Consider the following 27,654-nt stretch of genomic DNA (forward strand, 5'->3'; position numbering starts at 1 on the left):
TTATTTTTCAAACTGAGTTCACATGTGCAAAGATCCTCTCCCTGGCCTCTGCCCACCCCCACCACACTGTACCACAGTCTCCCCAGAGCCTTGGCCAACATTATCTTCCATGTGAAATAGCCTCATTTGGGCTCCTCTGAGGCTGAGGCTGGCAGAGCCTCCCATTCACAGCTCAGTGTGTCCTGTCCTCAGTGGCTTCCTAGCCAGAAGATCAGACCAGAAAGCCACTTCTTTTTCTTTCAGCTTCTGGGCTTGTTGGGTGGTAGCTCCAATCTTCAGATAACCTTCCTTTTTGTCATACTCTGGCCAATGGGGCAGTCCCTGTCCATTGGGATTCCTGGGAACATAATCAAATAAAATTCCTTAAAGCTGTTATATGTTTTCTATGTTCCTGTGGTATTTATAGGATTCTCTCGTTTATCTCTTCTAATGGCCCTTGTCCCACAAAGAAAAAAGAGGGAGCACCATTGTCAGAGCCCTGGGTCATAGGGTTGGAACCAATCACTTAACTTTTAAAAGCCACCTCTTACTTAAGGGTACTCTATTATCTCATCTCACCCATCAAGTTGGCTCCATTTGGGTTACCAGACTCACCCATTCCTAGCAAAGTTTGCCCAGAATTTCATCACCATCTTGCTGAGATTGATCTCCTCTTCTGAGGTACCACCTGTGAGGAATAAGAAGAATTATTTTGATTCAGTTCATGGTTCATGTGCTAATGAGAACAGTATCACTCAAGAGATTATTTAAAAAGTGAAGTTTGGGCTTTTACATCAAAGCTGTGTAATCAAATTTTTCTTTGTTAGAGGATTCTGCTTAGCTGGTGTATACTTTCTGTCTGAAAATAACTGATCTGCCACACAGCAGGCATGTAGTACATTCTACTGTGATCATCCATGTTCAGTTCTAGCCTCCTTGACATGTAAATGTCCCAGATAAAGAATTCTGTGAATCACAGGGTCAGTGAAATTGCTGGTCTTTGTACCTTTTCTTATGCATTCTCCATAAACCCATAAATAGATGTACAATGGCCTTAAGATGCAATATTGGGACCTACATAGAGAGTGTCATAAAAAGACATGAGATGGCTCGCATGAATTATAGCAACTACTGAAAGTTAAGGTATTAAAGACATTCTAAAAAGATTTTCTTCAAATATTGTATTATTAATTACAATATAGGTAAAATATCACATGCAGCTAGGTATGGATATAGGCAGATTGATGCACATGACATCTAACTCATGGGCAAGAACAGCTTGACCTCATCCTCACTCACATTATAATTGGGGAATGAAGCATTAATAGCATTATTGTCTTCAAATGGGACACTTGGGTGCATTCCTGATCAGGATCTTGATATAGAGTATTGCCAGCTGGCCAGAAGTCTACCTTTCCTTGAGTATGCTGGAGTGGGTGAAAGACTGGGAACTTGAGAGTTGAGCTCATCCCTGTTACACTGAGTTGAGAAATGAATATCAAGAAAGGAGGAGAAATATGTTCAAGGCCATAGAAGCCTTGGAACCCAAAGCTCCTAATCCCAAGCTCACAGGCAGAAAAGTACCATTACCTCTTAAAATTGGGGCACCAAAGACAGAGAAGACTTCATCTCCATGGTCTCCTATCACTGTATTTGGTTTCATTTCTGATGAGAAGCTTGGGCGATATTGAAACTCATACATGTATGTGGGGGCTCCAGCATCTGAGAAGACAGAGATTCACATACCATTCAAATTTCCAGACACATACTTGGATGGTAATGCAGAATACCTGCCTTTGTAATGCAGACGACCTCCGAGTGTTGTGAAAACAGAAACAACTCAACAAAAGCTAAATGGTGATGCTCATGTGAGGGTAAGGATTTATGAGCACACTGCATCTAGTAAGCACACTGGCTGATTGCTCATTGATCACCCCCTAGTGTTCATTGATTTAAAGATTTACACTTTGCTGTGTGTCCTCCATTTGGACCTGTTTTAGCCATTTGTTAACCTTTTGTCTCAGGAGTGCAGTGTTGGAGAAGGTTGTCCTTTATAAGTAAGAGAATAACATCTTCTTCAGACAAATCGAATCTTATGGACCTCAGCACTCTCCCCAGGCCTTACTTGTCTCCTTTAAGCAGAGATACAGATGGACAACATGAGAGAAATGAAAACACAAAATGATACAGAAACAGAGAACAATATTCAGAATGTCCAGATGACCGTGATGATAAGCACAGCAAGCTTTATCTCAGGTTAGGGACGGAACAAAAGTATCGTGAGACATAACTAAATCCAATGACAGTTATAGCCAAGAATATTGTCACTGCAAAGTGATAAATTTTCTAATCTCAAAGGCATCACCGTGTACAGTCGAGGGGGATGAAACATGGAGGTGTTCTAGCGAACTTGTTCTTGGCATCACTGTAAGCCAGCCTCAATTAAATGTTGTCCTTATAAGAGTTATCTTGGCAATGGTGTCTGTTCACAGCAGTAAAACCCCAAGACCGCATCCTAGCCCATCCACATGTTAGAGGATCTGAAGCACAGAGGTAGGGTGTAATAAGATTATAAAGGGGCTTCAGTATAGTTGCACTGTCAGTGATGGCCCATTCAGATAGAAAATTCTTAGGGAAACAGGTCTTGATCAATATTTATCAAGAATCAATTTAATGTCATTACATGTACTATTCCATTCAAAAATACATATTATTTTTAAGCACTCACAGAACATATTCTAGGACAGATCCTGTGTGAGGACACTATGCAATACTCAGATAATATAATAAGACTAAAATTGGAAAAGCCATCTTTTCTGATCACAATGGTTTAACATCAGACATGAACACCAAGGGCAATTTTCGACAACTGAGAGACTCTTGGAAAGAAACATGGTCCTGAAACACTAATATGTCTGTTATAAAACTAAGTGGAAATTTTAAAGTATATTGAAACAGGGATGGAAAGGTTGCTCACTGGGGAAGAGCTTGCCACACTAGTGTGAGTATGAGTGTTTGGATTCCCAATATGCATGTCAATATAGCCTGCCCATGGCATTTCAGACTGGTGTAAATCCTAGTTGGAGGCATCATGGGGAATCTCTGGAGAACTCTGACTAGTTAGACCAGCTCAACTATCAAGTTCTGAATTCAAGCCAGAGGCCCTATCTCAAGATATAAGGTAGAGAGCAACAGAAGTCTGGTATTCCCAGTCACACACAAAGGTGTGTGCCCACATTCATATGAACATTCATGTAAATATGTGTAATCCACATACACACATACAAATGTGTGTGTGCAAAAACATGAGGTCATAGTTTGCTAAAACTAATGCGATATAGCAAAAGCAGTTGTATGAGAAACATTTGTAATATTAAACAACTACATGATAAGAAGAGGAAGAATATCAAACAACCTGCAGTTATAGTAAAAGGATCTAAAAGAACAACAAAGTAAACCCAAGGAGAGAAGAAAGAAGAAATAGTCATGATTGATAAAAAGCAAGGGGCTGGAGAGCTGGCTCAGCAGTTAAGAGTACTGGCTGCTCTTCTAGAGAACCTGGGTTCAAGTCTCAGTATCCAATTCTCAGCAGCCACATGGGGGCTCACAACAGCCATAGGCTGCTACCTTTCCAAGGAATCCAATACCCTTCTCCAGGCTTCCATGGACACAAGGCACATACACGGCACACAGACATGCATGAAGATGAAAGGCCAACAAACTAACTAAATATGATTTTTTAAGTGAGTTCTGAAGCTATAAGAAAAGGTAAAATTTAAGAAAATCACGAGTTTTATAAATTTTTCTTTTTTTTCTATGAAAAGCAAAACTAATAAACTTAGTTGAACTAAGAAAAAAAGAAGATTTGCACAAAGGAAAGACTTTGTGTTATATATGATGCCAGAGCATAAGAGAGTACTATAGACTATTTTATATACAGAATTTCGGTAACCCAAGAGAAAAATAATATGTTGTTCATCCAATATAGTCTACCAAAAATGAAGTAAGGACTAAAGAGTTAGTACAAAGGAGGAATGATGTTCTTCCCCAGAACCTAGTCCTCAACACACACATGGGGCAGCTCGAAAAGATTCAATACAGTCTTCTGACCTTCACAGTCACCTGTACGTACACGCACACACACACACACACACACACACACACACACACACACACACACTATAAATAGATCAAATAAGTGATAACATTAGCCTCCTATCAGTGCACATTGAAAGTTCTGATGACGTCACAGATGGGTTACACTAATAGCTTAGAGAAAAACTAGTGTCAGCCCAAATATTCTCCCTAAATTTCTTTTAAAAATCAAGAAAGTGGGAATAGTCCCAGGACACCATTGCCTTCAAACTAAAAGAAGAGAAAACATTAAAAGAAAAATACACCATATTTTCTATAAGTATACATGCAAAAGCACTCAAGAAAATGCTAGTAAGCGAAGTGTAAGGGCACATCTAAAGGCTTATCCAGCTTCATGAAGAAATATTTATCACTGAAATATCAAAAATGATTCACTTCATTATTTTGATGTGTATAGCATTATAGAGCAATGTAGAAAAAAACAGGTGGTCATCTTAATTAAGGCCAGCCTGGTCTACATACTAAGTTCCAGGCCAGCCTAAATAGTAAGGTCCTATCTAAAAAAGTAAAAACAAAAGTGGACAAAATACCCACATTACACAAAGTGTTCTGCTGGTTTTGTGCAGTTCCTATAAAAATCCTAGTGTCACTATTCACAGTTATAGAAAATGTAATTCTAAATTCATATAAAATCCCACTGCAGAGAGTAAACGTGAACACACACACACACACACACACACACACACACACACACACATGCATGTACTAAAGGCAATCATGAGTAATGAACAATGCTTAATGTCTCATTATTTTCATGCTGTGCTAAAACTCACATAATTAGAATAGCAAATTGCAACAAGAACAACAACAAAAGGTAGACTGACCATTAGAACCCTAAATGAACCCAAGAACACAGGTAATTGTGATTAGAACATGGTATGAATTTCCATTTCATGAGAAAAAATTGTATTTGATGTATCTTTGGCCTAGAATAAGCATAGTCTGTGTCATGGATTCCCCAGTGCTGCTGTACATTCCAAGAACAAAGAACACATAATTTGAAAAAAAAGTCACTTCAATAATTGCTGTTCTGAAAATATTGCTCACTGTTTAAGAGGATGTTCTTCTCTTCTAGAGGATACAGGTTTGGTTCCTATGACTTTCTTATGGCCTCTGCCATAACCAGCATAAACAGGACATATACTCAGAGAAAGACTCACACTTGCATATGAATATATTATATAATAATTTAATTAGCAGATTAAATATTAATTATTAATTAGCAAACATTATCATTCATTATTAATTAATATTAACATCAATTTTAGTTATCATTAATCATTGTTAATGTCAATATTAATTATTACTTGCTGATGTTAACCATTAATCTTAATTGATATTAGTTGGTATCAATTAGCATTAATTAATAACAATGTATGAATAATATAATACATGGGTAAATAAAATATAATAATATAATTATAAAGAAAATATAAAATTAAATATTTAAAATAAATTCTCCCAGAAAGTTAGGGTTGCAATTCAGTAATTAAAAGCTGGGAGCAATGAAGGACTCCACAAATAGCAATCCTAGAGGTCCTAATCTCTAGAGTGAACTTATTATCCCCAGGTTCACATCCATGGACAGCACTTGGTCACATAGGGGGTTTTGTGACAGCCCTCAGCCTGCATACAGTGGCACACTAAGGTGGACAGAAGCTGACCAAGTATACAGGGAGTGTCTACATTCCTACCCTACAGGAATCTCCTCCCTCACTAACCTCCTTAGTCATAAGCAGCCCTCCTGATGCCATGCCTCATTCCTATTCTTCCCTCGGTTAAAACTCTAAAATTAGTTCTGATCTCAGTCTCAGACTCTAACACTTCACCCAGTATTAGCCCTGCAAACTCATGTACCAGCCTAACTTCATATAAGGAACCTGTGACAGATGCTGTTGATGTGACACTTGTTCCTGTTCACAGCCTGGCTTCTGTTTATGTCTGCCATCTGTCACTGTATACCCAAGGGTTCTTTGTCTGGTTACTGCGCACTGTTGTGTTTACCTGCACAGAAGCCCGACAGAAATAGCAAGCAGTTGGATCAGTTTAGCCTAATGGCACATATTCACTGGTAGATTAAAGAATCTATTCACTTACTACTCAGATGGGATCGTCTTGGATTATGTGTTCTGCTGGTTTACCAGCCCTCCTCAGCCCCAGGTTCAGTGAATATATGCTTAGCCAGGTGTCAGCTTCTGTGCCCTCTTCCATCGCTTCCTCCTGTTCCAACTCATATTTTCTGGGATCAATTCCCTTTACTCTGATGCATTTGAATGAGATCCACATACAATATTGGCATAAACCAAAGAGGGCATTATCAAGATGCTTGATGTTGGAGGTTTTACATTTGCAAATATTTTGGGTGTAGGCCACCCACAGAACAAAGGGGTAAAACAAGTATCCTTCTCCTGTCCAACCTCAGGAACCCACCTCTGTGTCCTCGGGAGACAATCACGGATGGGACACCGAATACCACATCCCCGATCAATTCCAGAAGTTGGTCTTTATTTCTGCCTGGGTCATCTGCATCTCTTAGATACTTCTCAATGGCTTCTGGAATCTGTTCCTCAGGAAGGTTCTAGAATGGATGAAGAAAGTGACAGCACAGCTTGTATGACTCCTCTGGCTCATTCATTGACTATGAGTCTCTTGAGCCCTGAACAAATCCTGGGTAGTGATGTGGAACATCAGAAAACTGGGAGCAGAAAGAAGACTCCATTCTTTTCCTGACATCGTGTAGGTTTATTATAATTTGGGGCAAGTTTTTAGCTTGTTTCTTAACCAGTTGCCATGGTCCCCAGGGTGCTTACAAGAAGAAAAGAAGACTTCTTCAAGAGTGATGTGGCCATCATCTGGTCCAGTTTCACATCAGAGGGTGGATAGTTCATCATCTGTTTAAAAACATGGTTAACATCTATTTAAAAACAGTCATTATCAGAATTGACTGAACAGGAAAACTATAGCAAAGCAAATATAGATATTAATTTGGGCTTTTATGAGCATGGCTGTTTATGAGCTTTAAAACCATCAGGGAAACAGAAGGATTTATGCAGAAACCCAGTCATGAAAAATGATACTCTAAATATGTGTATTGACCAGGCCAAGGGGCACAATGACCCTCAAAGCAGAGAGGAAACAAAACCTCACAGATGTAAAAGAGAAAGCAAAAGCCACCCATTGCATGCTTCAATGTCTACAAAACCCTTTTGCAGTGAGAGCTGTGGAACTCTCAGCCTGTCTCAGTCCTATATAGAGACTTGCTCTAATTCCGTCATAGCTTCTGGCACCTGAAAGCCACATGAAGGATAACACTACAATGACTTTGCTGGAAATGTCTGCTGCATTCAGAGATTAATCTTTAGCTAAGACTTGGCATAGACAGTCACCGACATCTACTCCAGACTGACTATAGAATACTTGGGGTTAGCCTTACTTCTCTGCCTATGGCAACCTCAAACTTAAAGACCCAAATGCTTGAGAATAAATATTGTTCATCTTGTTGTGACCTCTCTGGAATGTAAATGCACAGGGTGACAATTCTTCATCCCTTTTAACCATATTGGTGTTCCTACTTCATCTTGACCTTCTACCTGTCATGAAGTGTGTTTCTCCTGAGGAAGAGTTTTGAATAAAAAAAATTAATAGACAGACTCTCCACTCACTCCACAGTTCCTCTCCAAGTTTTTCCAGCCTTGAAACATCTCCAGAGTTAGTGATGTCTCTATCTAGGACTTGAATTCAAGTTATGTTTGGCAAGAGGCTTCTTCTTCTTGCCACCCTATTAGCAAATAAAATCTGCCTTATTCTCGAACCTAATGTCTGACTTTTGTTACTATCTTTGAAAAGGAAAAGACTTTCTTTTTCTTTAAGAGGGTATTCTAACTCATGATGGAGTGACTTTGAATCTTTCAATGATGAGAAATGAGAACATATGTGGAGATTTATGGAAAATATGTCCAAGTGCATGGTGGAAGCTGTGCTTCCCAGTCAGACTCTTCTGAATTTCCAGCCCTTTCCCATATTTGTTTGATTTCCTGGATCTTATTTTTATAAGCCTTCTCAGTCTGCATATTCTGAGCACCTAATTTTAATGGAGTGACAAACTGTTCATTGAGATAAGATTCCCAGAACTGGAACACCTATGCTTAAAGTTAGCTCCTGCTGAAATGTCTCCATGGAAGCATCCATGTAACAAGAGACAGATGCCCTAGGCACAAGCAGAGGTCCAAGAAGAACATGTTGGAGGAGTGATGGGTATGGGATGATCTTATCTAAGAGGTCTGTTTATGCTCACAGTTGGCAGAACCCAGCCAAACTCTTGCTTGTTGATTCCCACGATGTAGGGCACAGTGTTGAAGTCCTTCTCAGCCAGGATCTCCTCAGGCATCTTTGGCAGCAACACTCCATCAAGCACAGTGGGAACAAAGGGATAGCTCTGGGGAAGAGAGCAACACAGTACCAGGGATAACCCACCTCCCTCTCTGACTTTCTGAGGGAGAAGCAATAAAATAGACACTGTGGCTTGGGGGGGAACTGTGGGGACTTAGGGCACTAAGAAGGAAATTAATGGTGTATGTGCCACTAAGGCCTGATTTGAGGTATCTAAGGTTGATATTGTTGAGGGTGGCATGGAAGAAGAAGGGTCCTTAGATGAAATTAAATATATATTATTAAAGAATATGTATTTCCATCTGTAGTAGATTATATCATTTGGAGTGATTCTCACTATTCCTGATAGTTATGCCTGTGAAGTTGACACTAATTCTGCATCAGTGAGTCCTGAGCCACTGCTGCAAGTGACTTATTGAACTGGGCTCCGGGGAACCCGTTCCCAACATTCTAGTCATCCTTGTGTTATATGTGGATCCCAGTTTCAAAAGCATGCTATATAACAAATGTATTACAAATAATCAACAAGTAGAACTTATTTAAAATAAAATACCAGATTAATAGGGCCTAGCACTTCCCCAAACATAAGAATACATTTGTTTGGATTCAGATTCACAATCATGAAGTCTACTGTGATTTTTAAATGCATTGTCTCCCTAATCCACTAATTTTCCTAATTTTCAATCCCTTCAATATATATATATATATATATATATATATATATATATATATATATATATATATATATATTGAATATAATATATATATATTAAAGGCATCACATGACTACACTTCAGCATGGTTTCCTGGAGAGCTAGTCAATTCTCCTTTTTCCCCTTTGGGTGTAGTGTCCTGTTGACTCATCAACACCGACTTCAAGGTCAGGAGGGACCAGAGCTCAGGCCTGACAGAAGCCCACCTATCGATTCTGTTTTCTCCCAACAGCTCCTCACAGCCTGTCATGTCTCAGAGCACTGGACATATCAGCATCACTATGCTCTAGAGCACTTTAAGCAGAGAAATAAGTTAAAGCAGCAAACATTAAAAACATGGTAGGAAATAGCACACAAAGTGGACATATGTGATTATCAATGAGACAAGATAAAACTTGACTGCAAATAGGATGCCAGGCCCACATACTCTCACTTGGCTCCCACCTCTCATTGCCATACCTCCCAATCAACTTAATTTTAATCGACAGGAAACATGTTATTATATTTCTTTTCTTCTGCTACATGCCTCTCCTACTAGAAGTCTCAAAGAAAGAAGATTTTATGTACTTCACTGTCATGTTCCAGCTGTTAGATCAGCTTGAGACACAGTGAGTCCTTAGTAAATCATTATTGGGCGACTGAGAGAATCTCATTTCACTCCTTTAAGAACCTTTAAGGAAGTTCTGGGACCCTTGGAACGTTAAACACAGAGGACAGGACCATAACTGGCAGTAGCTGGGTATTGAAAAGTGAGGAGGGAGGAGAGGGAGGGTAATGATGGACTTTCTTAAGTCATAGGAGAATGAAAGTCTAGGCTTCTCCCTGAACAGCTTGCTCCTTTCACAAAACTCTTAGTGGCATCTCTGCCTCCTGATAGTGGTATATTCCAGTAAAGCCCGTCCCCGCAGGCTCCTTTTGGGAATGAGGAATATGAATGACAAGGGGACATGGGGATGAATAAGTTCAGGGTACATAGATATTGGCCAGAGCCCTCTACAGAGAGTTGGGGGTAAGTTCTTATGCTAACTGGCAAGTGAAAAGGTGATTTCTCCTTTCTTGACCTCTACAATTCACACATAGGAATAACCAGAATCCCACAAACAGAAGTTTTATTCACAGTTATTTGGAGGGAAAGCACTGTTAATCTCAAGAGGAGTTTCATCCAGACGTAGATAATCCTCACCTGTCTGGAGTCTCCATGCAAATCCAGCTTAAAAAGATTCTGTGAAGGTAAGACAGAGGTTGTGTTAGGAAGGCATCCTGATGCAGAGCTGATTCTCTGAGTTGGGTTTTGAATATGACTAGTCTTTCCTTCTTCATTCCTACAGCGTTCTCTGTCTATGTGCACTCTGTGGGTGTGTCGGGGGTGGGGGGACAGAGTCATTGGAGCTCGGGAAAGTCACCTTCTATAGGATCTGTCCTTCATCTTTCCACCTACTTGTTCTCCTACAACACCCCATGGTTCCTCTGTAGAAACAGTCAAAACAATGTGACTATGTGGGGCAAATGGGGACTTGAAGGGAGATCATGAGACAGGCTGGAATGGCAGGAGATAACGCTTGCCCAGCCCTCACTTGCTGCTTCCTTATTCTGATGTCATAAGTTTAGGCAACTACAGGTGCCATGGGGCTATGCCTGGCATGTGCTAAGTTTGATCTCAGCACCTGGATCTAGCTACACCCTCAGCTCTCTCTGCTCCTGAATGTCTTAGTTAATGGAAGGCTCAGTCACAACACATTCCTGAAGTGAATGCTCTAGTCTTGTGTTTGAAAACTCCAATACCCATGCTCACTGAAATTTTCTAGTGCACACTTTCCTGTGTTTTACATTTACCTTGTTCAGTGTGATTACAAAGAGAAGAGTTATCAAATCCCCACATCCTCTGTTTTTCAGATATGTGTCCTGTGGGGTTCCCCATGATAAGCAGCTGCCAAAAGCATCAGTCAGTCCTTAAATGTCACCTCTGAGTAACACCTTTTGGATGGCTGTAATGACGTGATTCCTCTCTTGCTGCTTGTGCCCTAGACTACTTGCTGCTGAATTGATTTGCTCTTGAGGTTGGAGGCGAGATGTTGCAGAGTCAAAGACACAGACTCTGGGAGCAGGTGAGAAACGCCACAGCAAGCTGATCTGAACTCTGCTGCAAGCTCTTAATACCCTCCACCCATACCCGACTGGTCCCAAGAAAGCATCTCTTCTAAACAGCAGTTTCCAATTGGTTGGCACTGTCTGCACCAGTAATCCTTGGTTTCTCAGCAGTCCTCAATTCTCCTGTAGGAGATGCTTTTGTGGTTGCATGGCCTCCAGAATTTACATAGAGGTGGCCCCACCATTCTTGCTACACTCTCTGGATTCCCAATACACTTAACCCACTTGATATATGATTGTTTTTCTCCTTGAATTATTCTGGCAAACAGAAAATATTCAGTGTATTCTTCATCTCCTACCCTGATACCATGCTCCCCAAATTATCTTGGTTAGATTTTATGGAGTTGGCCAGCATACAAACTGTTGGTGGGCTGGAAAGACACTGACAACTGCTTAAAGTATTAGGTGAAAGTTATAGATGCTGACTGAATGACTCATAGATTGTAGACAAATTGGAAGTGACAAGTTCCTATATGTTAGACAGGTAATTGTTCTTGAATCTATAGAAGTTGTCTCTGGAAACATGAAAAAGTAGGTAGTAACTTATAATTTAGATAGCTTCTAATTCAGCCAAGTGATGCTTTATAAAAACAAAACACTGATGGTTTTTCATTTTAAAAGAGAGAGAAAAACATCCTCAATAATACAGAAGGCTATCACTGTTGCCAAGAGGCAAGAGAATGTCCTGAATAGTTTCTGCAAAACTGCAGAAGAAATTAAGTGAAGAAGTCTTGGGTAAAGTACAAGGTTGGGGATCAATGGGAAAGGCCGACCAGTTTCACCTACCAATGTTAGCGTGGTCTCCAAGAGCTCTTCCTCTGTCTTCTGGCGAAGGCAGTGAACCATGGCAGCTGAAGTGGTATTTTTACAACCAGATATGACAGCAATTTTCTTCAACAGATCAGAGGTCACAGCAAAGGTCAACACTAGGATTTATACGTCTATCAGTACAGCCTAGAGTTCTATCCAATACCTACTTTCTACTGATGGCACATGGCTGCCCCAAACCCCAGTACCAGCAGGTGTGGGTTCTGGACCCCTCAGAGTGTTGCCTGTATCAGACTCAGTAGCTGGAGTCTGATAGACTACTTAAATAGTTGAGCCTGCACTACTTTATAATTTGCTAAGTGGAATCAGGTGTGGTGGCACACTCCTTTAATCCCAGCACGTGGGAGGCAGAAGCAGGTGGATCTTGCTGAGTTCTAGGCCAGCCTGGTTTATAGAGTGAATTCCAGGGCAGCGAGGGTTATATATAGTGAGACCTTGTCTTAAAAAACAGAACTATTTGTTAAGTGGCATAATATTGTGAATGTGGATGTATTGAGAGAAGCCAGTGTGATGAGGAAACGGAACCAGAATTCTACTGTTCAGTGTAGAGCTACTTTCTCCATGCTGGTCAGGTGCTTTTGCCACCTTTCCTATGAGGAAAAATAACACATGATGTGCTAGGGAAAATGCTGACACAGCAAAACTTCTACTGGGTTGTCATGTGTCTAAGGAGCATGATTCCACAAAATCACTTCAGAACACGCAGAGGTTGGCCCAACTGTGAGCCCAAAACAAGCTTTAGTGATTGAAATTGTCAACTGCATCCCATAACAAGAGAGATTCATGAGGAGAGAAAAGGGCACAGGAACTGCCCTGGTAGAATTTACCTCAGCCAAAGGCCTGGTGTTCTTCTTGACCAGACCTGCAGTGAGGGCCACACCACTTTCAGAAATAGCCCTGTGGAAGAGATTTCTGGCCAAGGGAGACAACACCTGGCAGGGACAAGTAGAGAGGAGACTTTATACTCAAGTGACTCTCAGGATTCTGTGGGTCCAGCATTTGGACTCCATGTGATCACCTTGATGACCAGCATAAAGCTTCCCCCTTGGTTCTGCTGCCTCCTGGACAATGTGGGATTGCCTTGGTGGCTCCGCATAGCAGCCAACGCCAAATTTTACCTGACCCTGCAGCTGAACTTCATTTGGGCATCCTTCTGGAAACATTTACAGAACACATCCAAAGAGAGTCAGAAGGAGGAAAAACTGAAAGACGAATCCACCTCAGCAGACGAGTGTTCATGCACTGAGCACCAAAGCAGAGAGAGCGGGTTACTGAGCAGAGTTTCCCTTGTAGATAATAAAGTATATTTCAAACTGAAGCTAATAATGAGAGATAGGGAACACTACCTATTGATAAAGGCTGAATTCACCTAGAAGGTACCACAATTCTAAGCAAATGTTCGGAGCCTCTTAATTTCATAACACAATCACTAAGGGATGTAAAAGGCCTCCTAGGATATGAAGCAATAGCACTGCGGGGCTTCAACATGCAGTTATTTTATTTTGAAAAGTCTTCCAAACTAAAAATAAGCAAAGAAATCTCAGAGTTAAAATAAGCCCTACTTAAGAGATTTGTACATATATCCCACTCAATACACGGGGAATACAAAGGCTTTTCAAAATGCAAATGGAAACTTCTCCAAAACTACCATATCACAGCCCACAGATAAAACATTTAAAAGTACTAAGAAATTGAAATTATTCCTTGTTTCTAATGAGATCTTAATAAAATAAAAGAATCAATAACAGGTATTTAAAAATATCTCATCTTAAGCATATTACAATACCAATATACATGTATATATGTTAAAATGGATTAAATTTGTCCTTCAACCCATTTCAACTTATCATCTGATTGTAAATAATATATGGAGGAAATTAAAGTTATTAGACTGTGAGCATAAAATCAATGTATCATATAAAAAACGTTCAGACCCAGGAACTAATAAAGAAAACGAAGGGCAATGCCTTTTTGTATAAATTAGGAAATTATAATATTTAGTTATCTCATTAACGGCAGCATGAAAGAGACCTTGGACTCTCTTCCTAGAACCATATTTCAGTTACTGAACAAGATAATTCTTTAGGCTTCCTTTAGGGTCAGAATTGAAGACAGAAGCTATAACTCTATATAATTATCACGTAAGGGAGAATCATGACAGAATTAAATTAAGATTCAAAAATAGGAAAGTTATGCAACATGAATAAGTGAAGGAGACACAGGAGCACACAACACATATGCAATGGAAAGGGGGGATAATGGGAAGCAGGTCTGCAGGAGACAGGTGGTAGATATATACAGGGATAGATAAAAGCTATGGAAACACTGCAGTGATACATGCCCGGATGTTCCTCCTTCGATTTATCTGCACCTTTCCTTATCCCCAAGGAAAACAAGACCATTTTCTATGCCCATCCCCCACCCACCAAGGGTTAGCTGGACTGTCAGCTGGTATGCCTAGACTTTGGGAATAGAACACGCCCTCCTTTGAAGTTTAGATGGGCCTAGTCTCAAGAGTTGTCCCACACCTGTGTTCCTGTTTATATTGCCACAGGTTACAGACTCACCCCAGAGGGTGTCTTTTCCACCAAGAAGCTAGTTTGCATATGGCTTTGTGTTTTTGAGAGCAGGAGTCATGACCCTGAAGGGATGGTGAGCATTTCACCTGACTCCTGGGCACCAGGCTCCTGTCACTAGATGCAGCAGCCTCCAGAGATCTGTGACTATCAGTCAAGTAAGGACAATGCCGCAAGCACCTCACTAGGTAGAGGGCATGACCATAGGTCACGTAGGATGAAGACAGATCTCTATTTTAATGAGGTAACTAGAGGCCTGGAGGTTTGGCCAATAAACTTTCCTTCCCAGACACTTCTGCCTGAAAAAGGTATTTAATCTCAGGCCCACCCTGAGAAGGGGGGGGGTATGGTTTTACTCATCCACTTTAAGACAATAAGTGCCTTAAAACCATGGGCTGCCTCTTTTCACTGGGATCTGCCTTGGGTAGCCATGGGAAAGGTCTTTGCCTACAGAACCTCCATCTAATCTCCAGTAGAAGGCCTCTCTGTGCTCCCAGCCACAGCCACCACCAAACCAAGATCAATCCCAAGACTGCCACCTATGAGCCAAGAACCTGTGGGACCAGCGTGAGCGTCTCCCAATTTCCCTCTCTGCCCCAGGTTAGAAGCAGCCCATGACTGAGCCCTGTGTGGGATCAGACATGGGACTTCACAACCCTACAGAGTGTCACTTAGGACTCCCAGAAATTCCCATAGATTCCCACAGTGTCTCCTACTCCTTGTCTCCACACCAAGTTGATTCCTCATATCATCAGAATGTGTCTAAGACTGCTCCCTGTTGCATCACCTCCCTGCAGCATCCTTTCTCACAACCATCTCTTCATTTCCACCTGCACCCTCAGTCCCAGATACTGCTGCTTTTTTTTAGTGGGTTTTCAAAGCCACTTTAAGATGACCCTCAGCCAGCTCCCACTGCTCTAGTTCCTTCAATGTGGAAGTCTAACTTGGAACCAAATGGTGAAGCCTGATCTACTTGATGGCCTTCCCTTTTTATGACCTGCAGCTTACTTTCAACACTTCTTCCCCATCCCCCCAAATGAATTATATGTTAATATAATGAGCAAAGAGAAAGAGAACTCAATGAATTGAGAAGAGAAATATAAAGCAGGTGCTTTTTATGGTGGGCCATAAAAGTACCTCCTACAAGATGAGGAGAGCTTGGTTCTTAATTTCCCACTGTCTAATGCTGAGCAATAAAAGTATCAACCTGAAGCTAGGTATTGAAAGCCAAGTTCCCATGGCTGGGGTGTCTGGCCTCCAAGGGATCCTATCAGCAGATATACTTAGTAAGGCCTAGTGCCAGAGACACTTACAAGAACAGAAACACTTTCACCCCCTGCTGACTCTCCGAAGATTGTCACAGAGCCTGGATCCCCTCCAAAGTTGTTGATGTTGTCCTGGACCCAGTGCAGTGCAGCCACCTGGTCCAAGTGACCCCAGTTCCCTCGGCTGTGTTCATCCCCTGTGCTGAAAGAAACCAGGGTGAAAGCAGATAGGACATGAATGGATCCTCAGCGCTAGAAGCAGGCTGGGGCTCTTAGTGAAGTCAACTGTTCTCTTCAGTCCTAATACCTGTCTTCCATTGACTCTCATCTCTCTCGAAATGTGCTATCCAGGACTCTACACTCAGTTTCCAGGAACTGTGTAGCCTAAGAGCTAGTTAGTTCTCATGTCATAACAAGACAGTCAAAACCTCCAACTTCTGAGTGTATTCAGTTCACACTGCAGAGCATAATGAGTGGGGAGAATTTTAGTATCAAGTACTGAAAAATTCTTTGAAAATAAAAATAAAACTAGATTACAGAAGATGTAGGGATGGGGCGGGGGGATAAGGTGGGGTTGGGAGCTGTGGATGGTACTTCAGACTGCAGGACCAAGAAAGGCCTCTTGGGAGCAGTGTTAGCCAATAGTCACCTGAGTATAATGAGTATATAGGCTTATGAATATTGTAAGATATCACTGCTTGTTAGAAGAAGTAGCAGCTACAAAGACTTCAGGGCCACAGAAACAAGTAGTTCTGAGTGTAGCTAGCAGCAGACACAGGCAGAGCAGGTGCTGAGAACCTTGGCAAGGAATTCCACATGTTTGTGAAACCATTTGTAGAAGCAACATCTGATTCAACCCCTGTCTCCTATAGCATTCTGGCTACTCTGTAGCAGATACATACCTTAAAGGAAACGGATTGATCAAAGCCACTGGTTTTAACAATAATCCAGTCCTAAACTGTAGAGACTTTAATCAGAATGGCAGCAGGTAGTAGATAATGAGTAGGTGAAGTCGGTTTGTTTTGAAGGTGGAACCAAAAGAACTGGTTCATTGGTTAGGTGTTGAGTTTAGAAAAAAGTGGAGTCCAAAATTTCCTTTAGACTTTTATGTCAAGCGAGCAGGAGTGGGCATGGCCAGCCCCAGCAGTGAGATGCAGGAGAAGGAGGAAAGTTTTCTTCTGTTCCCTCTGCTCAGAAGAGCAGAAGTATGGCATAACTTAGTCCACCTCTTATAAAAATGTGCCCACTCTGCAAAAGGTGGTTTAGAAACAGCTGTTGTCTATGCTTGGAATCAGAGAGGGAGCAGCACATAAATCAGCTTAGAAGCAAGTGTAATGGGTGGAGAAATAATGGATAGGCGAATCCATTGGCGGAAAAGTGGCATGCATTCTGAGCCATGCAGAGGTCTCTAAAATGCTTGGCATCACTAGACCCGAGTCCTGGCACCTTTAATCTGGCAGTTGTTACATTTCGCATGTGCTCATATGAAAGAATGATGGAGTACTAGAACCTGTAAAATGTGAGGTTCATTGGAAGGCAATTAAGCCACTGGGTACACTGCCCTGGGTGAGCTCATGGCACCGGAGATAGTTTCCTCGTGAGCCAGGTATAAAACATCAAGGCTTCCCCAGCTTCCCCCTTTGTGTCTCATATGTGATCTCTTCTGCATCCTGAAGATTCCATTTGTTTCCCTCTACCATGCTGATCTCAATGTAAGGGCCCACACAGATCTCAAACAGGAGTAAATATATATATATATATCTTGGATGTCCAGCCTCTGAAATTCTTAACTCAATAAATATTTTTCTTACATATTAATCTGGTATTCTGATATATAATAAGAAAACAAACAGACTAATATGGGGGCTAGTCATAGAAGAGTTCAAACTCTACCTGAAGAAGCCCCAGATGCCCAGACGGTATTGAATGGTCACCACCACCACATTCTCATGAGTAGACAGGGCCAGCCCGTCATACGTTGATGCCCCACCTAACACTAGTCCACCTCCATGGATCCACACCATCACCTGGAAAAGGACACAACAACACGGATTACCAGAAAGATCCTCAGAAGGGCCATAGAAGGTTGCCTAAATTCAAGCTGACTCAAGTATTTCCTCGACAAAGCCATACTAGTACTGATCATGGCTACAACAGGCAGCCTTTTCTACCAGTTTCTGGGGACTAGAATGCCATCACCTTCATTGTTTCTTGCCTTTCTTTCAAGACTCGTGAACTCTGTCTTTGCCGGCCTCCTTAAACCAAAGACACCATCATTGAAACATCCGAGGCCATTGGTGTCATACTCACCTCAGTATTCCACCCTTCTCATGCCAGGGCTTTATGTCAATGGCTCATCTTCATCTTTCTCAGACTCTGTGTCTGACTGTGCACATGGTGACGGTGAGTACAACAACCGGATGAAAGAACAAGTGACCCAGCGAGAAAACTCCCCTAGTCCCATTCTGAGCCTCTACAATACACCCATTAAAAGGTCTCTCCTTTCTCATCTTCTCTCTCCTCCTCCTTACTCCCTCCACTTCCTCTTCTTCTTTCTTCCTCTTTTTCTTTCTTTTTCTTTTCTCTCTCTCTCTCTCTCTCTCTCTCTCTCTCTCTCTCTCTCTCTCTCTCACTCTCTCTCTCACACTCTCTCAGATAAGGCTTTGATTTTTAAGACAGAGTAACCATAGCCACCATGGTACATTTGCTATGTAGCCCAGGCTAACATTGAACTTGCTCAAATGCTTCTGCCTCAATCTCTTTAGTGCTGGGCTCAAAGGCTTTTTTTGAGTGGATATTTCTTGACTAGTCTTTTGCTTTCTTCTGATGCAGGGGACAAAACTCAAGTCCTTGAGCTTCTAGGCACCTACTCTATCACCAAGATACACTGTGTCCCTCTTAACTATTTTGGTATCTTCCATTAGTCCCATAGGCTGAGGTGGTGATCAGAAAAATGGAGAGGAACCAGTAACAGAGGAAATGATGGCATCAGAACCAGGGGAACACCCTGAAGCTATTACAGGGGCAGAGGCAGGCAGTATGGCAGCTGGGGACAGCACAGCTGTGTCAGAAGAATGGCAGAGTTAACAGCAGCATCAGAAGCACAGCAGCAAAAGGCCAGCAGGGCTCCTGACATTAAAAACATCAGCAGAAGCATCAGTAACAGCAAAATGCAGTAGTAGCTTCCACCCTAGAAATAGCACCCACAGCAGTAGCTATAACAGGCAGATGGAATATCTGAGAGAATAGCAAGGATAGATGCTGAGGAACCAAAGAAGTCAAGAGGAGTTAGTGTGGTCATGCTTATAGATGAATAAGACTACAAAAGCCAAAGAAGAAAAAAGCTACAGGTCTTGTCTGCTATGAGTTTAAGAGAGCTTCTGGGTCTTGTGGACCCTGGGTCTCAGAAACACTTGTTCCTGGATAGAACAGTAGCAATAGCTGCTATTGGGGCTGGGAAATCCTGATATACAGGCCTGAAATCAGTAATATTTTCTGTGCAGTAGTGCTGGGGAATCCCAACAACTAAATTGGAAGCTACAATGCTAATCCCTGCCCAGAGAATGAAGTGTAGTCTGGAAGCTATTCTCTGGGGGAAGGAGCCCTGTCTTCTATAACTGCCAAAGAGCTATAACATGTGTCATTACAGGGCTAGTGGCTCCAGTTCCAGAAGCATTCTCAACATCTGGCTGGGGGTTACTTCCAGAGATGCTCTCAGAAGCAATTCTTTTTCTTACTGACTCAAGATTCCTAGGGCAAAGGATGAGTAGCAAATAACTATAGGTAATCAGTTTTCCTTCCATTTGTGTGAGAAAATCAGGGAAGAATAAACTCTGTCTGTAACACTATCTTCTCCAAACACCATGAGGAACAAAGTCACAGGGGTTAAAGAAGCTGGTATGTTATACTGCTTTGGAGACTCATGCAATGAAGAGTAAATCACAAACAACATTTCCAGATTTCAGTGGACCTTGAAGGCAAGCACCATTGCTTGATGTTCCTGGAGAAAATCAAGGAAGAAATGTCTTTTATGATAGACAGAAGCTCTGGACCTCTGAATAGGCTCATTGCTGTGGTGCCCCTGCCTCTAGCTGTTTTAAGCCCCTTTGTTTGTACAAAGGATCGAGATGGTGAAACTCAGAAGGTTAGAACAGTTTCATAACTTACCGGCAGTCTGTCATTTTTTGTCAAGTCAGCAGGAGTGTAAATATTTAGGTAGAGACAGTCTTCAGAAAACTTGAGAGGAATATTCTCTTTTCTGTTCGTTAGGAGGTCATTGACTATTTGCCCTGCCACTGGGTCTTGGGAGCACCTGTGAGAGGAAAGAAAACACCCAAGGTTCCATTCCACCAGATGCAAACTGGAAACATTACCTGGAATCTACTGTGTGCTGGGAGACGTAATTCTCTAGGTTGCTATCACCCCATGGGAACACTGGAATGGAGATAACCCAGGAGCCATGGGAACTGCATCCTGGAGCTAAAGTATCCTTTCCTACAGCAAATGAAGAACTTACTATGTCTCCCTTCCCTGTCTTCGATCTACCCTGGCCAAGAAGAACATAGGTGCTCATATGTTGGTTAGCCCTTGTAGATGACACTCCTTGTCTACTCCTTGTCTAGACAGGAGCCTGCACTCCACTGAGCTTTGTACAGTGGGCTGAAAAGTTGGCTGAGATTGTCTACCAGGTGAACATGGTCTTGTCCTGGGGTGACTGCCATCAGCCACAAAAATGCTCTCAACCATATGCAGCATCTCATCAGTAACCCAAGAGACTTGTTTTCCAGTTCAGCTTCACCTACTGATAAGCTGGGGGAATTTCCTGACATAGGCCCCAATCTGCCAGGTCTCAAGAAGGAGATAGCTATGTCCAAGAGCTTTGAGCCCTGACCTGCTAGGATTCTATCAACAATTATTGAAGTAACCATTGTTGCTCATAACAGATTTCGAAGACCATTCAAGATTAGAGTTGATAATGTTACTGATGCCTTCCAGTGAGAAAGACTAATTTACATTATGAGCTCACATATTAATGCCTTGGGTAAGCTCCAGGGTAGGTTCCACCTTCATCTGCATTTCATAGATGAGAAGACAAGGCACAGGGTGGTCAGAGAACCGTTTAAATATTTCATCACCTTGAAGACTCATGTTGGGCAGTGCCTATATTCTCAGTACATTACAAGCCATGTTCCAAGATCTCAATGGACCCAGGAGCCAAGCATTATTGGCTTGTAGAAGCAGCTGCTAAGACCCTTACATATTAGAAATGAATGTTAGGCACAGAAATGAATCAATAAAAATGGTTTTATGTTTCATTCTGGGATTTTTCTTACATCACAAAGTGAAAGGGTGTAATAGTCATAAAATCAATAACTCAGATGTCAAAAGAGTAATCCATTAAGTTCATGATGATTTCAACACAAAATAAAGATTGACATTACATTTATTATTGCTATGATAATTATATACTATTTGTTTCCCCAAAGGCAGGATAAAGGTATTTCAGTAAGCCTAAGATTTAGGCATTGTCTGTTAATGGAGATGCTCTGGAGAAAATTGAAGAACAGGTTCATAGTCTCTAGTTCAATTATTCTACTTCTTGGAACTTATCTGAAAGTATTTATGAATATGTGGAGTGGTTCCAACAGTTTGTCCTGATCACATGTTAAAGACTTGGTTTGTGTAATACAGTGTGACGCTGAAGCTAAGGTGATTAAAAGCAACAGTGTGAGAGTCAGTGACAGAGGGGGCCCAAGGCTGCCAGCATACGAGTAAGTGAGGGAGACATTCATCAGTGTTGTAGAGACAGACAAGAGACTGGAAACGAGTCAGATGGCAGTGACAGCCACTTCTGAGTGGCAATCCGTGTGGGGGTCACGTTCCTTAGTTTCAAATCTTGTATTTCCTAAATTTTCTTTAGTAAGCACTTATTAAATAAACAATGAAAACATATAAAACCACAGAAGTTCCAGTAGTACACTATGGAGAAAGAGTTCTAGGAGTGTGGGCAGTTTTAAGTATTTCAACTTTCCATAATGCTCTTTTATTTCTAGCAATTGAAAGGCCTTTTGTTAGGGACAAGGAACACATACTGCAGGCATTCAGAGAAAAAGCCCCTTTGAAAAGTAGAGCGGGGACTTGGGGAGGCTGAAGTCCTTCATAATGTTCCTGATTCCAGAAATAGTAGAAGCCAGTTAGAGGGCAATGTTGAGCCCTTCCTATGTCACTGTGAGTAAGCGTTCCTCCAAAAAAGGTACAGGCCTACCCTTGTGACTTACATAGGAGGGTAGGAGGTGGCATTCTTCACGAAGTTCCAGGGCTCTGCAGGTTGTGGTGGAGCAAACCTCAGGGATCCAAGAGGGGGCTTGGCAAAGGGGACTCCCAGGAAGACGGCCACAGGCTTTTCGAATCCTTCTAAGCTGACATACTTCCCCAGGACTTTGCCTTGCAGGGTGTGAACCACGGGTGATGAGGATAAGTGTCCTGCTGGACAAGAGAAAAAGGAGGCACATTAGGGAGAAAAATGCAGATCAGGGTTTCTAATGGGTCCCCCATTTCTAAGCATGATATCTTGAATTAGCTGCCACAGCCCCATAAACCTTGGTATGCTCTCACGTAAGATAATGATGGAGAAAACAGTCCTTATTTTTTAGAGGGCTGAAGGAAGGGGCAAATTTGACTTGCACAAAGAAAAGCATTTAAGCAGAAAGCGGTGGCTGGTAACAATGTTTGTGACTTGTGTATAATCCTCAAAAGTTTCTGGAAACATGAACCCATTAAGGACTTGCAACTGTCCCATCATAGTTGCATATATGTTTAATTCAAACACTCAAGGGGCAGAGGCAGAGACAGACATATCTCTGTGAGTTCCAGGCTAGCCTGGTCTAAATAGAGAGCTCTAGGACAGCCCTAGAGATACACAACCAGATCCTTTCTTAATATAATAATAATAAAAAGAAGATGCCAGGGCTAAGCTGAATGGTGAACAAGAGAATGCACAGGGATCTCTCCTTCTTTTGGGAAGCTGACCTCATAGGAAAGGACCATAGAAACACTTGGCCCAATGCTGAGTTGGAATATGTGTTCTAGGATGAACACTTGTGAGTTTTGTCTCAAAGGAAGAACTGTTGCTTATGGCAGGTGCAGGGGTGAATGGGGAGGATTAGAACATGCAGAACAGCAACAGCACATCGAGTAGAGCAGAGGGTCTGCTGGGATGACTTAATAGCACACCACCCAGCAGAGCCCGTACTTGTTAACGGTTCTACAGCAGTGAGAAGGTGCCTGTGAAGGACAGCTGTCAAGTCCAGACTTCAGTCTTACAAAGTCTGAACAATTGCACAATAAAGGAAACTATTAAGTTCTGGGATATCCATCCATTGGCTCTAAGTTGGGTCATCCAGAGTAGAGCATTTTATGTATTCCACCATATCTATGTATACTTCTATATACTCTATATAATTCCATATACTTCATAGTTACAGAGTACACAACCCTTTTTCATTTCTCTGTTTCTTTTTCTGTCCCACTTCTTGGTATTGTGGGGTCAGAGGGAGTCAGTCCAATCGTCCTTCAAGAGGCAGAGGCTTGTACACACCTCATGGTCACCCATACCTGCCCTTACATGGTCAACCACCTCAGGACATCAGAGCATCCTTATCAGTAATTTACTTTCTCTCACTTTTACAACTGCTCCCATATTTATACAAAAAACATACCTCCTTCTACATGTGTAGCATAATAGAAAAAGACTTTAGGCTTCCATCTAACAGAAGAATAACCCACTTAATGGAAACTCTGTACTGAAAACAGTGAACAAAATAGAGTATAGGACGCAAGGTATCTGCAAGTTAAATACTGAAAATTTTAACTTGTCTCTTACTTATATTTCCTGCTTATATTTGTGTAAAATACTAAGTTAATTTTTGAAAGAAACCTATATATCCTCAGATTATATTTTGATGACTTTTAATTTACTTATGTTTATTAGGTTATCAGGACAAAATCCCATTATGGGTATAAAGTATAATTATGTAAAGAATAACATGTATTAATACTGAAAAATCTTTATAAAAGTAGGTTACAAGCTCTAACCATGCTTCCTGTGACTGAAGCAAAACCAATGCTTCCTTCATTTCCTTGTTGTTAGTTAGTATCAAGTCATTTAGAGAGGCACTTTCTGGAAAACATATATATTAGGATGTCTGTGGATGGTGACAATGTGAGCTGCTTTGTATTAGACACAGTATAATATATAAACAGAGAAAATGTCATAAATTAATATGAAGATATGGATGAGAAAGGAAGAACTGATTCCTGCCTGATGTCAAGGTCACAGAGAAGAAAGAAGACCCAATATCAGGATCAGATCCTGGCTCAGTGTGAGGCAGGCCCTACTGAGAAGCCAGTGGGATGTTCTAGGACGATGTGTAAGACGTGAACACTCCTTACTGAAAGTTTGTAATAGGCGAGTGAAGTTCAGTGCACATGGGGGGGGGGGGATGTGTGAGACCACTCTGCCACTGCCACCGTGGAGTGACAGGAGGGCTGAAGGCAAGAACACAGGGACAGCCACAACTGTGAGTAAGAATGTCTACCATGGGGCATCAGGACAGGGGCACAGCCTCGCAGAAGGACTGGGATAGAGAGAATAGGTTGCAGAAGATGCTGAGTGCTTTGAAGAGGTGACAGCAGCAATGTCTGAGCAGACCTAGGCATATCCTCTGTCAGGCCAATACTGATACAGAGCTGGTAGAAGCCAGACTTAGCAGAATAAGAAGAGTTTGGCTCAGGTGGGAGTTATGAACAAGACCAGGTGCAGTAATTGCCACTTAGAGTGTGTGGAATGTGTGGAATGTGTACATATCAACATCATGAGCAATCAACGGTGTGCTGGAGCTTTTATCCAGGTCCTTTAAAGTATTTCTCCAAGAATGTTTACTAGGTAATCATGAATGATCCCACTTATCAGAAGAACATGAGCTTGCAAACAGCTCCTCTCTCTCTCTCTCTCTCTCTCTCTCTCTCTCTCTCTCTCTCTCTCTCTCTCTCTCTCTCTCTCTCTTTGTCACACACACACACACACACACACACACACACACACACACACGATGGAAATGGAATGCTCAGCAGGAAAGAAAGAAAGAAAGAAAGAAAGAGGGAGGGAGGAAGGAAGAGAGAGAGAGAGAGAGAGAGAGAGAGAGAGAGAGAGAGAGAGAGAGAGAGAGAGAGAGAGAGAGAAAGGCTTCATCCAAAACCTGGTTCCTTTCTCTGTTTTACTCTCAGCTTGTGGCTTCTCATAGAGCTGCATGTACAGAGAGAAGATAAAATATAAACAGATTCTCAGCTGTCAGAGTTCTTGTAGAAAAACACCATCTCTGGATCTAGGAGTCAGAGATAGGCTAAGGTGATGCCTGCAGTGTTGATGGCCTGATATATCTCAACTTCTCAATTGCTAAGATGCCACAGGTAAACACTGAGATGCAATATGTTGTCTCATATTAACCATGAATTTAATTAGCTCATATGATGTATTGACATATTGCTTTCATGACTCTGGGGGAACTGTGGCTCCTGAAGTGCATCAAACCCAGGACCAGTATTCTATATACCTCTTTTGTTTATTTTTCCTCTCCTGGGCTACTGTGTTATGGGCTGTAGCCCCTTACAGTCATGTATGTACAACTAAGATAGCCTGTGACCAAGGATCCCTTGGGGAAAAAAAAAAGGTATTCTTCAGAAGATGCCTCAAGAAAGCACCTGTCTATACTTTCCCCATCCTTCTGCCCCTAACTGACCCTGACTCTTTATTCTTGTCACACCCCACCCCAGTGATGAGCCCTTCCTTAGGGAGCCAGAATTAGCACACTATTATCTTAATGTTTTTTATCTCTAATTTGATTACCCGACCACACCTCCAATTTACTATTAATATGCTCCATTTTATTTTACTATAACTTTAGTATGTGTTTACACATGATATATGTGCATGTATGTGCACATTTGCATGAGTGTAAGTGAAGGCATGTGTATCCAGTGATGCACTGTGGAGGGCAGAGCACCCACTACCTGGTTTAAAATATGGTCCCCTTGTTGTTTCCTAGGTTTCTTGGTTGTATTCTAGGCTAGCTGTTGCAGGAGCTTCTGGGAATTCTCCTGTCTCCACCTCTCATCTTGGCATAGAAGCACTGGGATTGCAGTCTCACCACCTACATCACATGGATACTGGGGATTTGAACTCACATCTGTGTGCTTACACAGCAAGTGCTCTACCCTGTGATCCAGCTCTTCATCCCTGATTCACTTTATTTCAAGTCAACCCCTTCATTTATCTACCCCCTTCCCTCACCTCTTCTCACCCTAAATACTATAGAAGGAGCCACCCAAGGCATCCTCACAGTGATGCAGTGGGGAAGGTACTGTCACCGCTGTGTAGAGGCTGGAAGACACAAGTCTACCATGCTTAGTCTTTTGCCTGAAGACAAGTAGTTTGGAAGCATTTTGCTGAGATTCCAAATTTCCTACCAAGCGTCTCTCCATGATCAGGCAAAATGTAATGTAGACAAAGAATTAAGGAGGAAGCAGGCACTATTTCTAATCCCCTTTGTGACACACGGGGCCAGCTCACTGCCCTTCCATACCTACCATATAATCATAAGCCTCAGAGTGTTTGTCTTCCTCTGATTCAGCATGTCTACTCATTCCAATAGCTGCTCTGGAATATTTGTCTAAAGAGTAAAACCTGCTACGGCTCAAAGCTTAGTAGAGCTTTATACTTTGGTTACCTCGGCTCAACTTTATCCCATATTAGCTTTTGAAATGTACCCCCACCACCGAAATATTTGTATTCCATAAAGACTCACCCCCTGCCGTGAATGCTGCAAGAGACACCAGGATCAGAGCATGGAGGCACATGGTAGAAAGCTACAGGCTGGGGAGGCAGCAAGGTCTCCAGCCTATGACAAAGGGAACACACTGATTCTTCCTCACTCCTGGAGATTACCAGCAAATTTCTCTCAATCAATTGTGTGATACGAGAAAAGGACAATCCTTTTGTTTAAAGGAGCTCTGCAAGTTTCTGAGGAGATCACTAAGCCACCCCCACCCAGAGTTTATCCTGCTTTATCTAAATTGTTTGGACTTTCCACTTAGATTGCAGGAGTCCACAAACTTGCCAAACAACTTCTTACATAAGCACCTCTCCCCATGCTTTCACTCCTCAGTACTCTCTTATTTCCCAAACCCAGGCACCAGCTCTGCAGACACCTTCAAGCAAGGTGACTCCTTGGTCTTGGGTCCGCACCTGCACATCAAGGGAGAAGAGTTCAAAGCCCCTCACAGTCACACAGTTGATCACCAGAGAGGTTAGGACACACCTCCCAGCTTCTCTTTGCTGGTAGTTTTAGATGGTAAATGTTTCTTTTACTTTCAATCAACTCAGGTGCTTGGAGTTTTATCTGTACAGATTAGGGTAAGAAGAGAGAAAGGTAAGAAGGAACAAATTTAGCTCGTAGTAATCAAATTATTTCTATTTACAGATAACATGATCCTGTATTCCAATGTATGTAAAAGCTCCATCAGAAATCTCTTAGCTCTAATTCA

The 27,654-nt window shown here is 41.8% G+C and overlaps 1 protein-coding gene across 1 annotated transcript; it reads right to left on the reverse strand.

The window, feature by feature from the left end:
• Positions 1–141: 141 nt before the first annotated feature.
• Positions 142–27,045, reverse strand: LOC308436217 (carboxylesterase 1E). The gene is made up of 14 exons (XM_080937066.1): positions 26,916–27,045; positions 22,332–22,536; positions 20,221–20,365; positions 17,947–18,080; positions 16,102–16,255; positions 13,040–13,144; positions 12,171–12,275; positions 10,420–10,458; positions 8,429–8,569; positions 6,945–7,025; positions 6,565–6,712; positions 1,570–1,701; positions 595–667; positions 142–337 (listed from the first exon to the last, which is right to left on the reverse strand). The coding sequence occupies exons 1-14, from the start codon at positions 26,965–26,967 to the stop codon at positions 166–168; spliced, it is 1,686 nt and encodes a 561-aa protein (XP_080793192.1). The 5' UTR covers positions 26,968–27,045; the 3' UTR covers positions 142–165.
• Between the last annotated feature and the right edge of the window lie 609 nt (positions 27,046–27,654).

This window comes from Micromys minutus, assembly GCF_963924665.1.
Source record: "Micromys minutus genome assembly, chromosome: 24".
NCBI lineage: Eukaryota > Metazoa > Chordata > Mammalia > Rodentia > Muridae > Micromys > Micromys minutus.

What these genes read in the sequence shown, in the direction of transcription:
- LOC308436217 (XM_080937066.1), bottom strand. Translation starts at nt 26,967, where the DNA reads ATGTGCCTCCATGCTCTGATCCTGGTGTCTCTTGCAGCATTCACGGCA. An exon ending in GGCATCTGGGGCTTCTTCAG is followed by an intron (nt 16,256 to 17,946) that starts GTAGAGTTTGAA and finishes GGTTTCTTTCAG; the next exon opens with CACAGGGGATGAACACAGCC. An exon ending in TGGAGACCACGCTAACATTG is followed by an intron (nt 10,459 to 12,170) that starts GTAGGTGAAACT and finishes TTACCTTCACAG; the next exon opens with AATCTTTTTAAGCTGGATTT.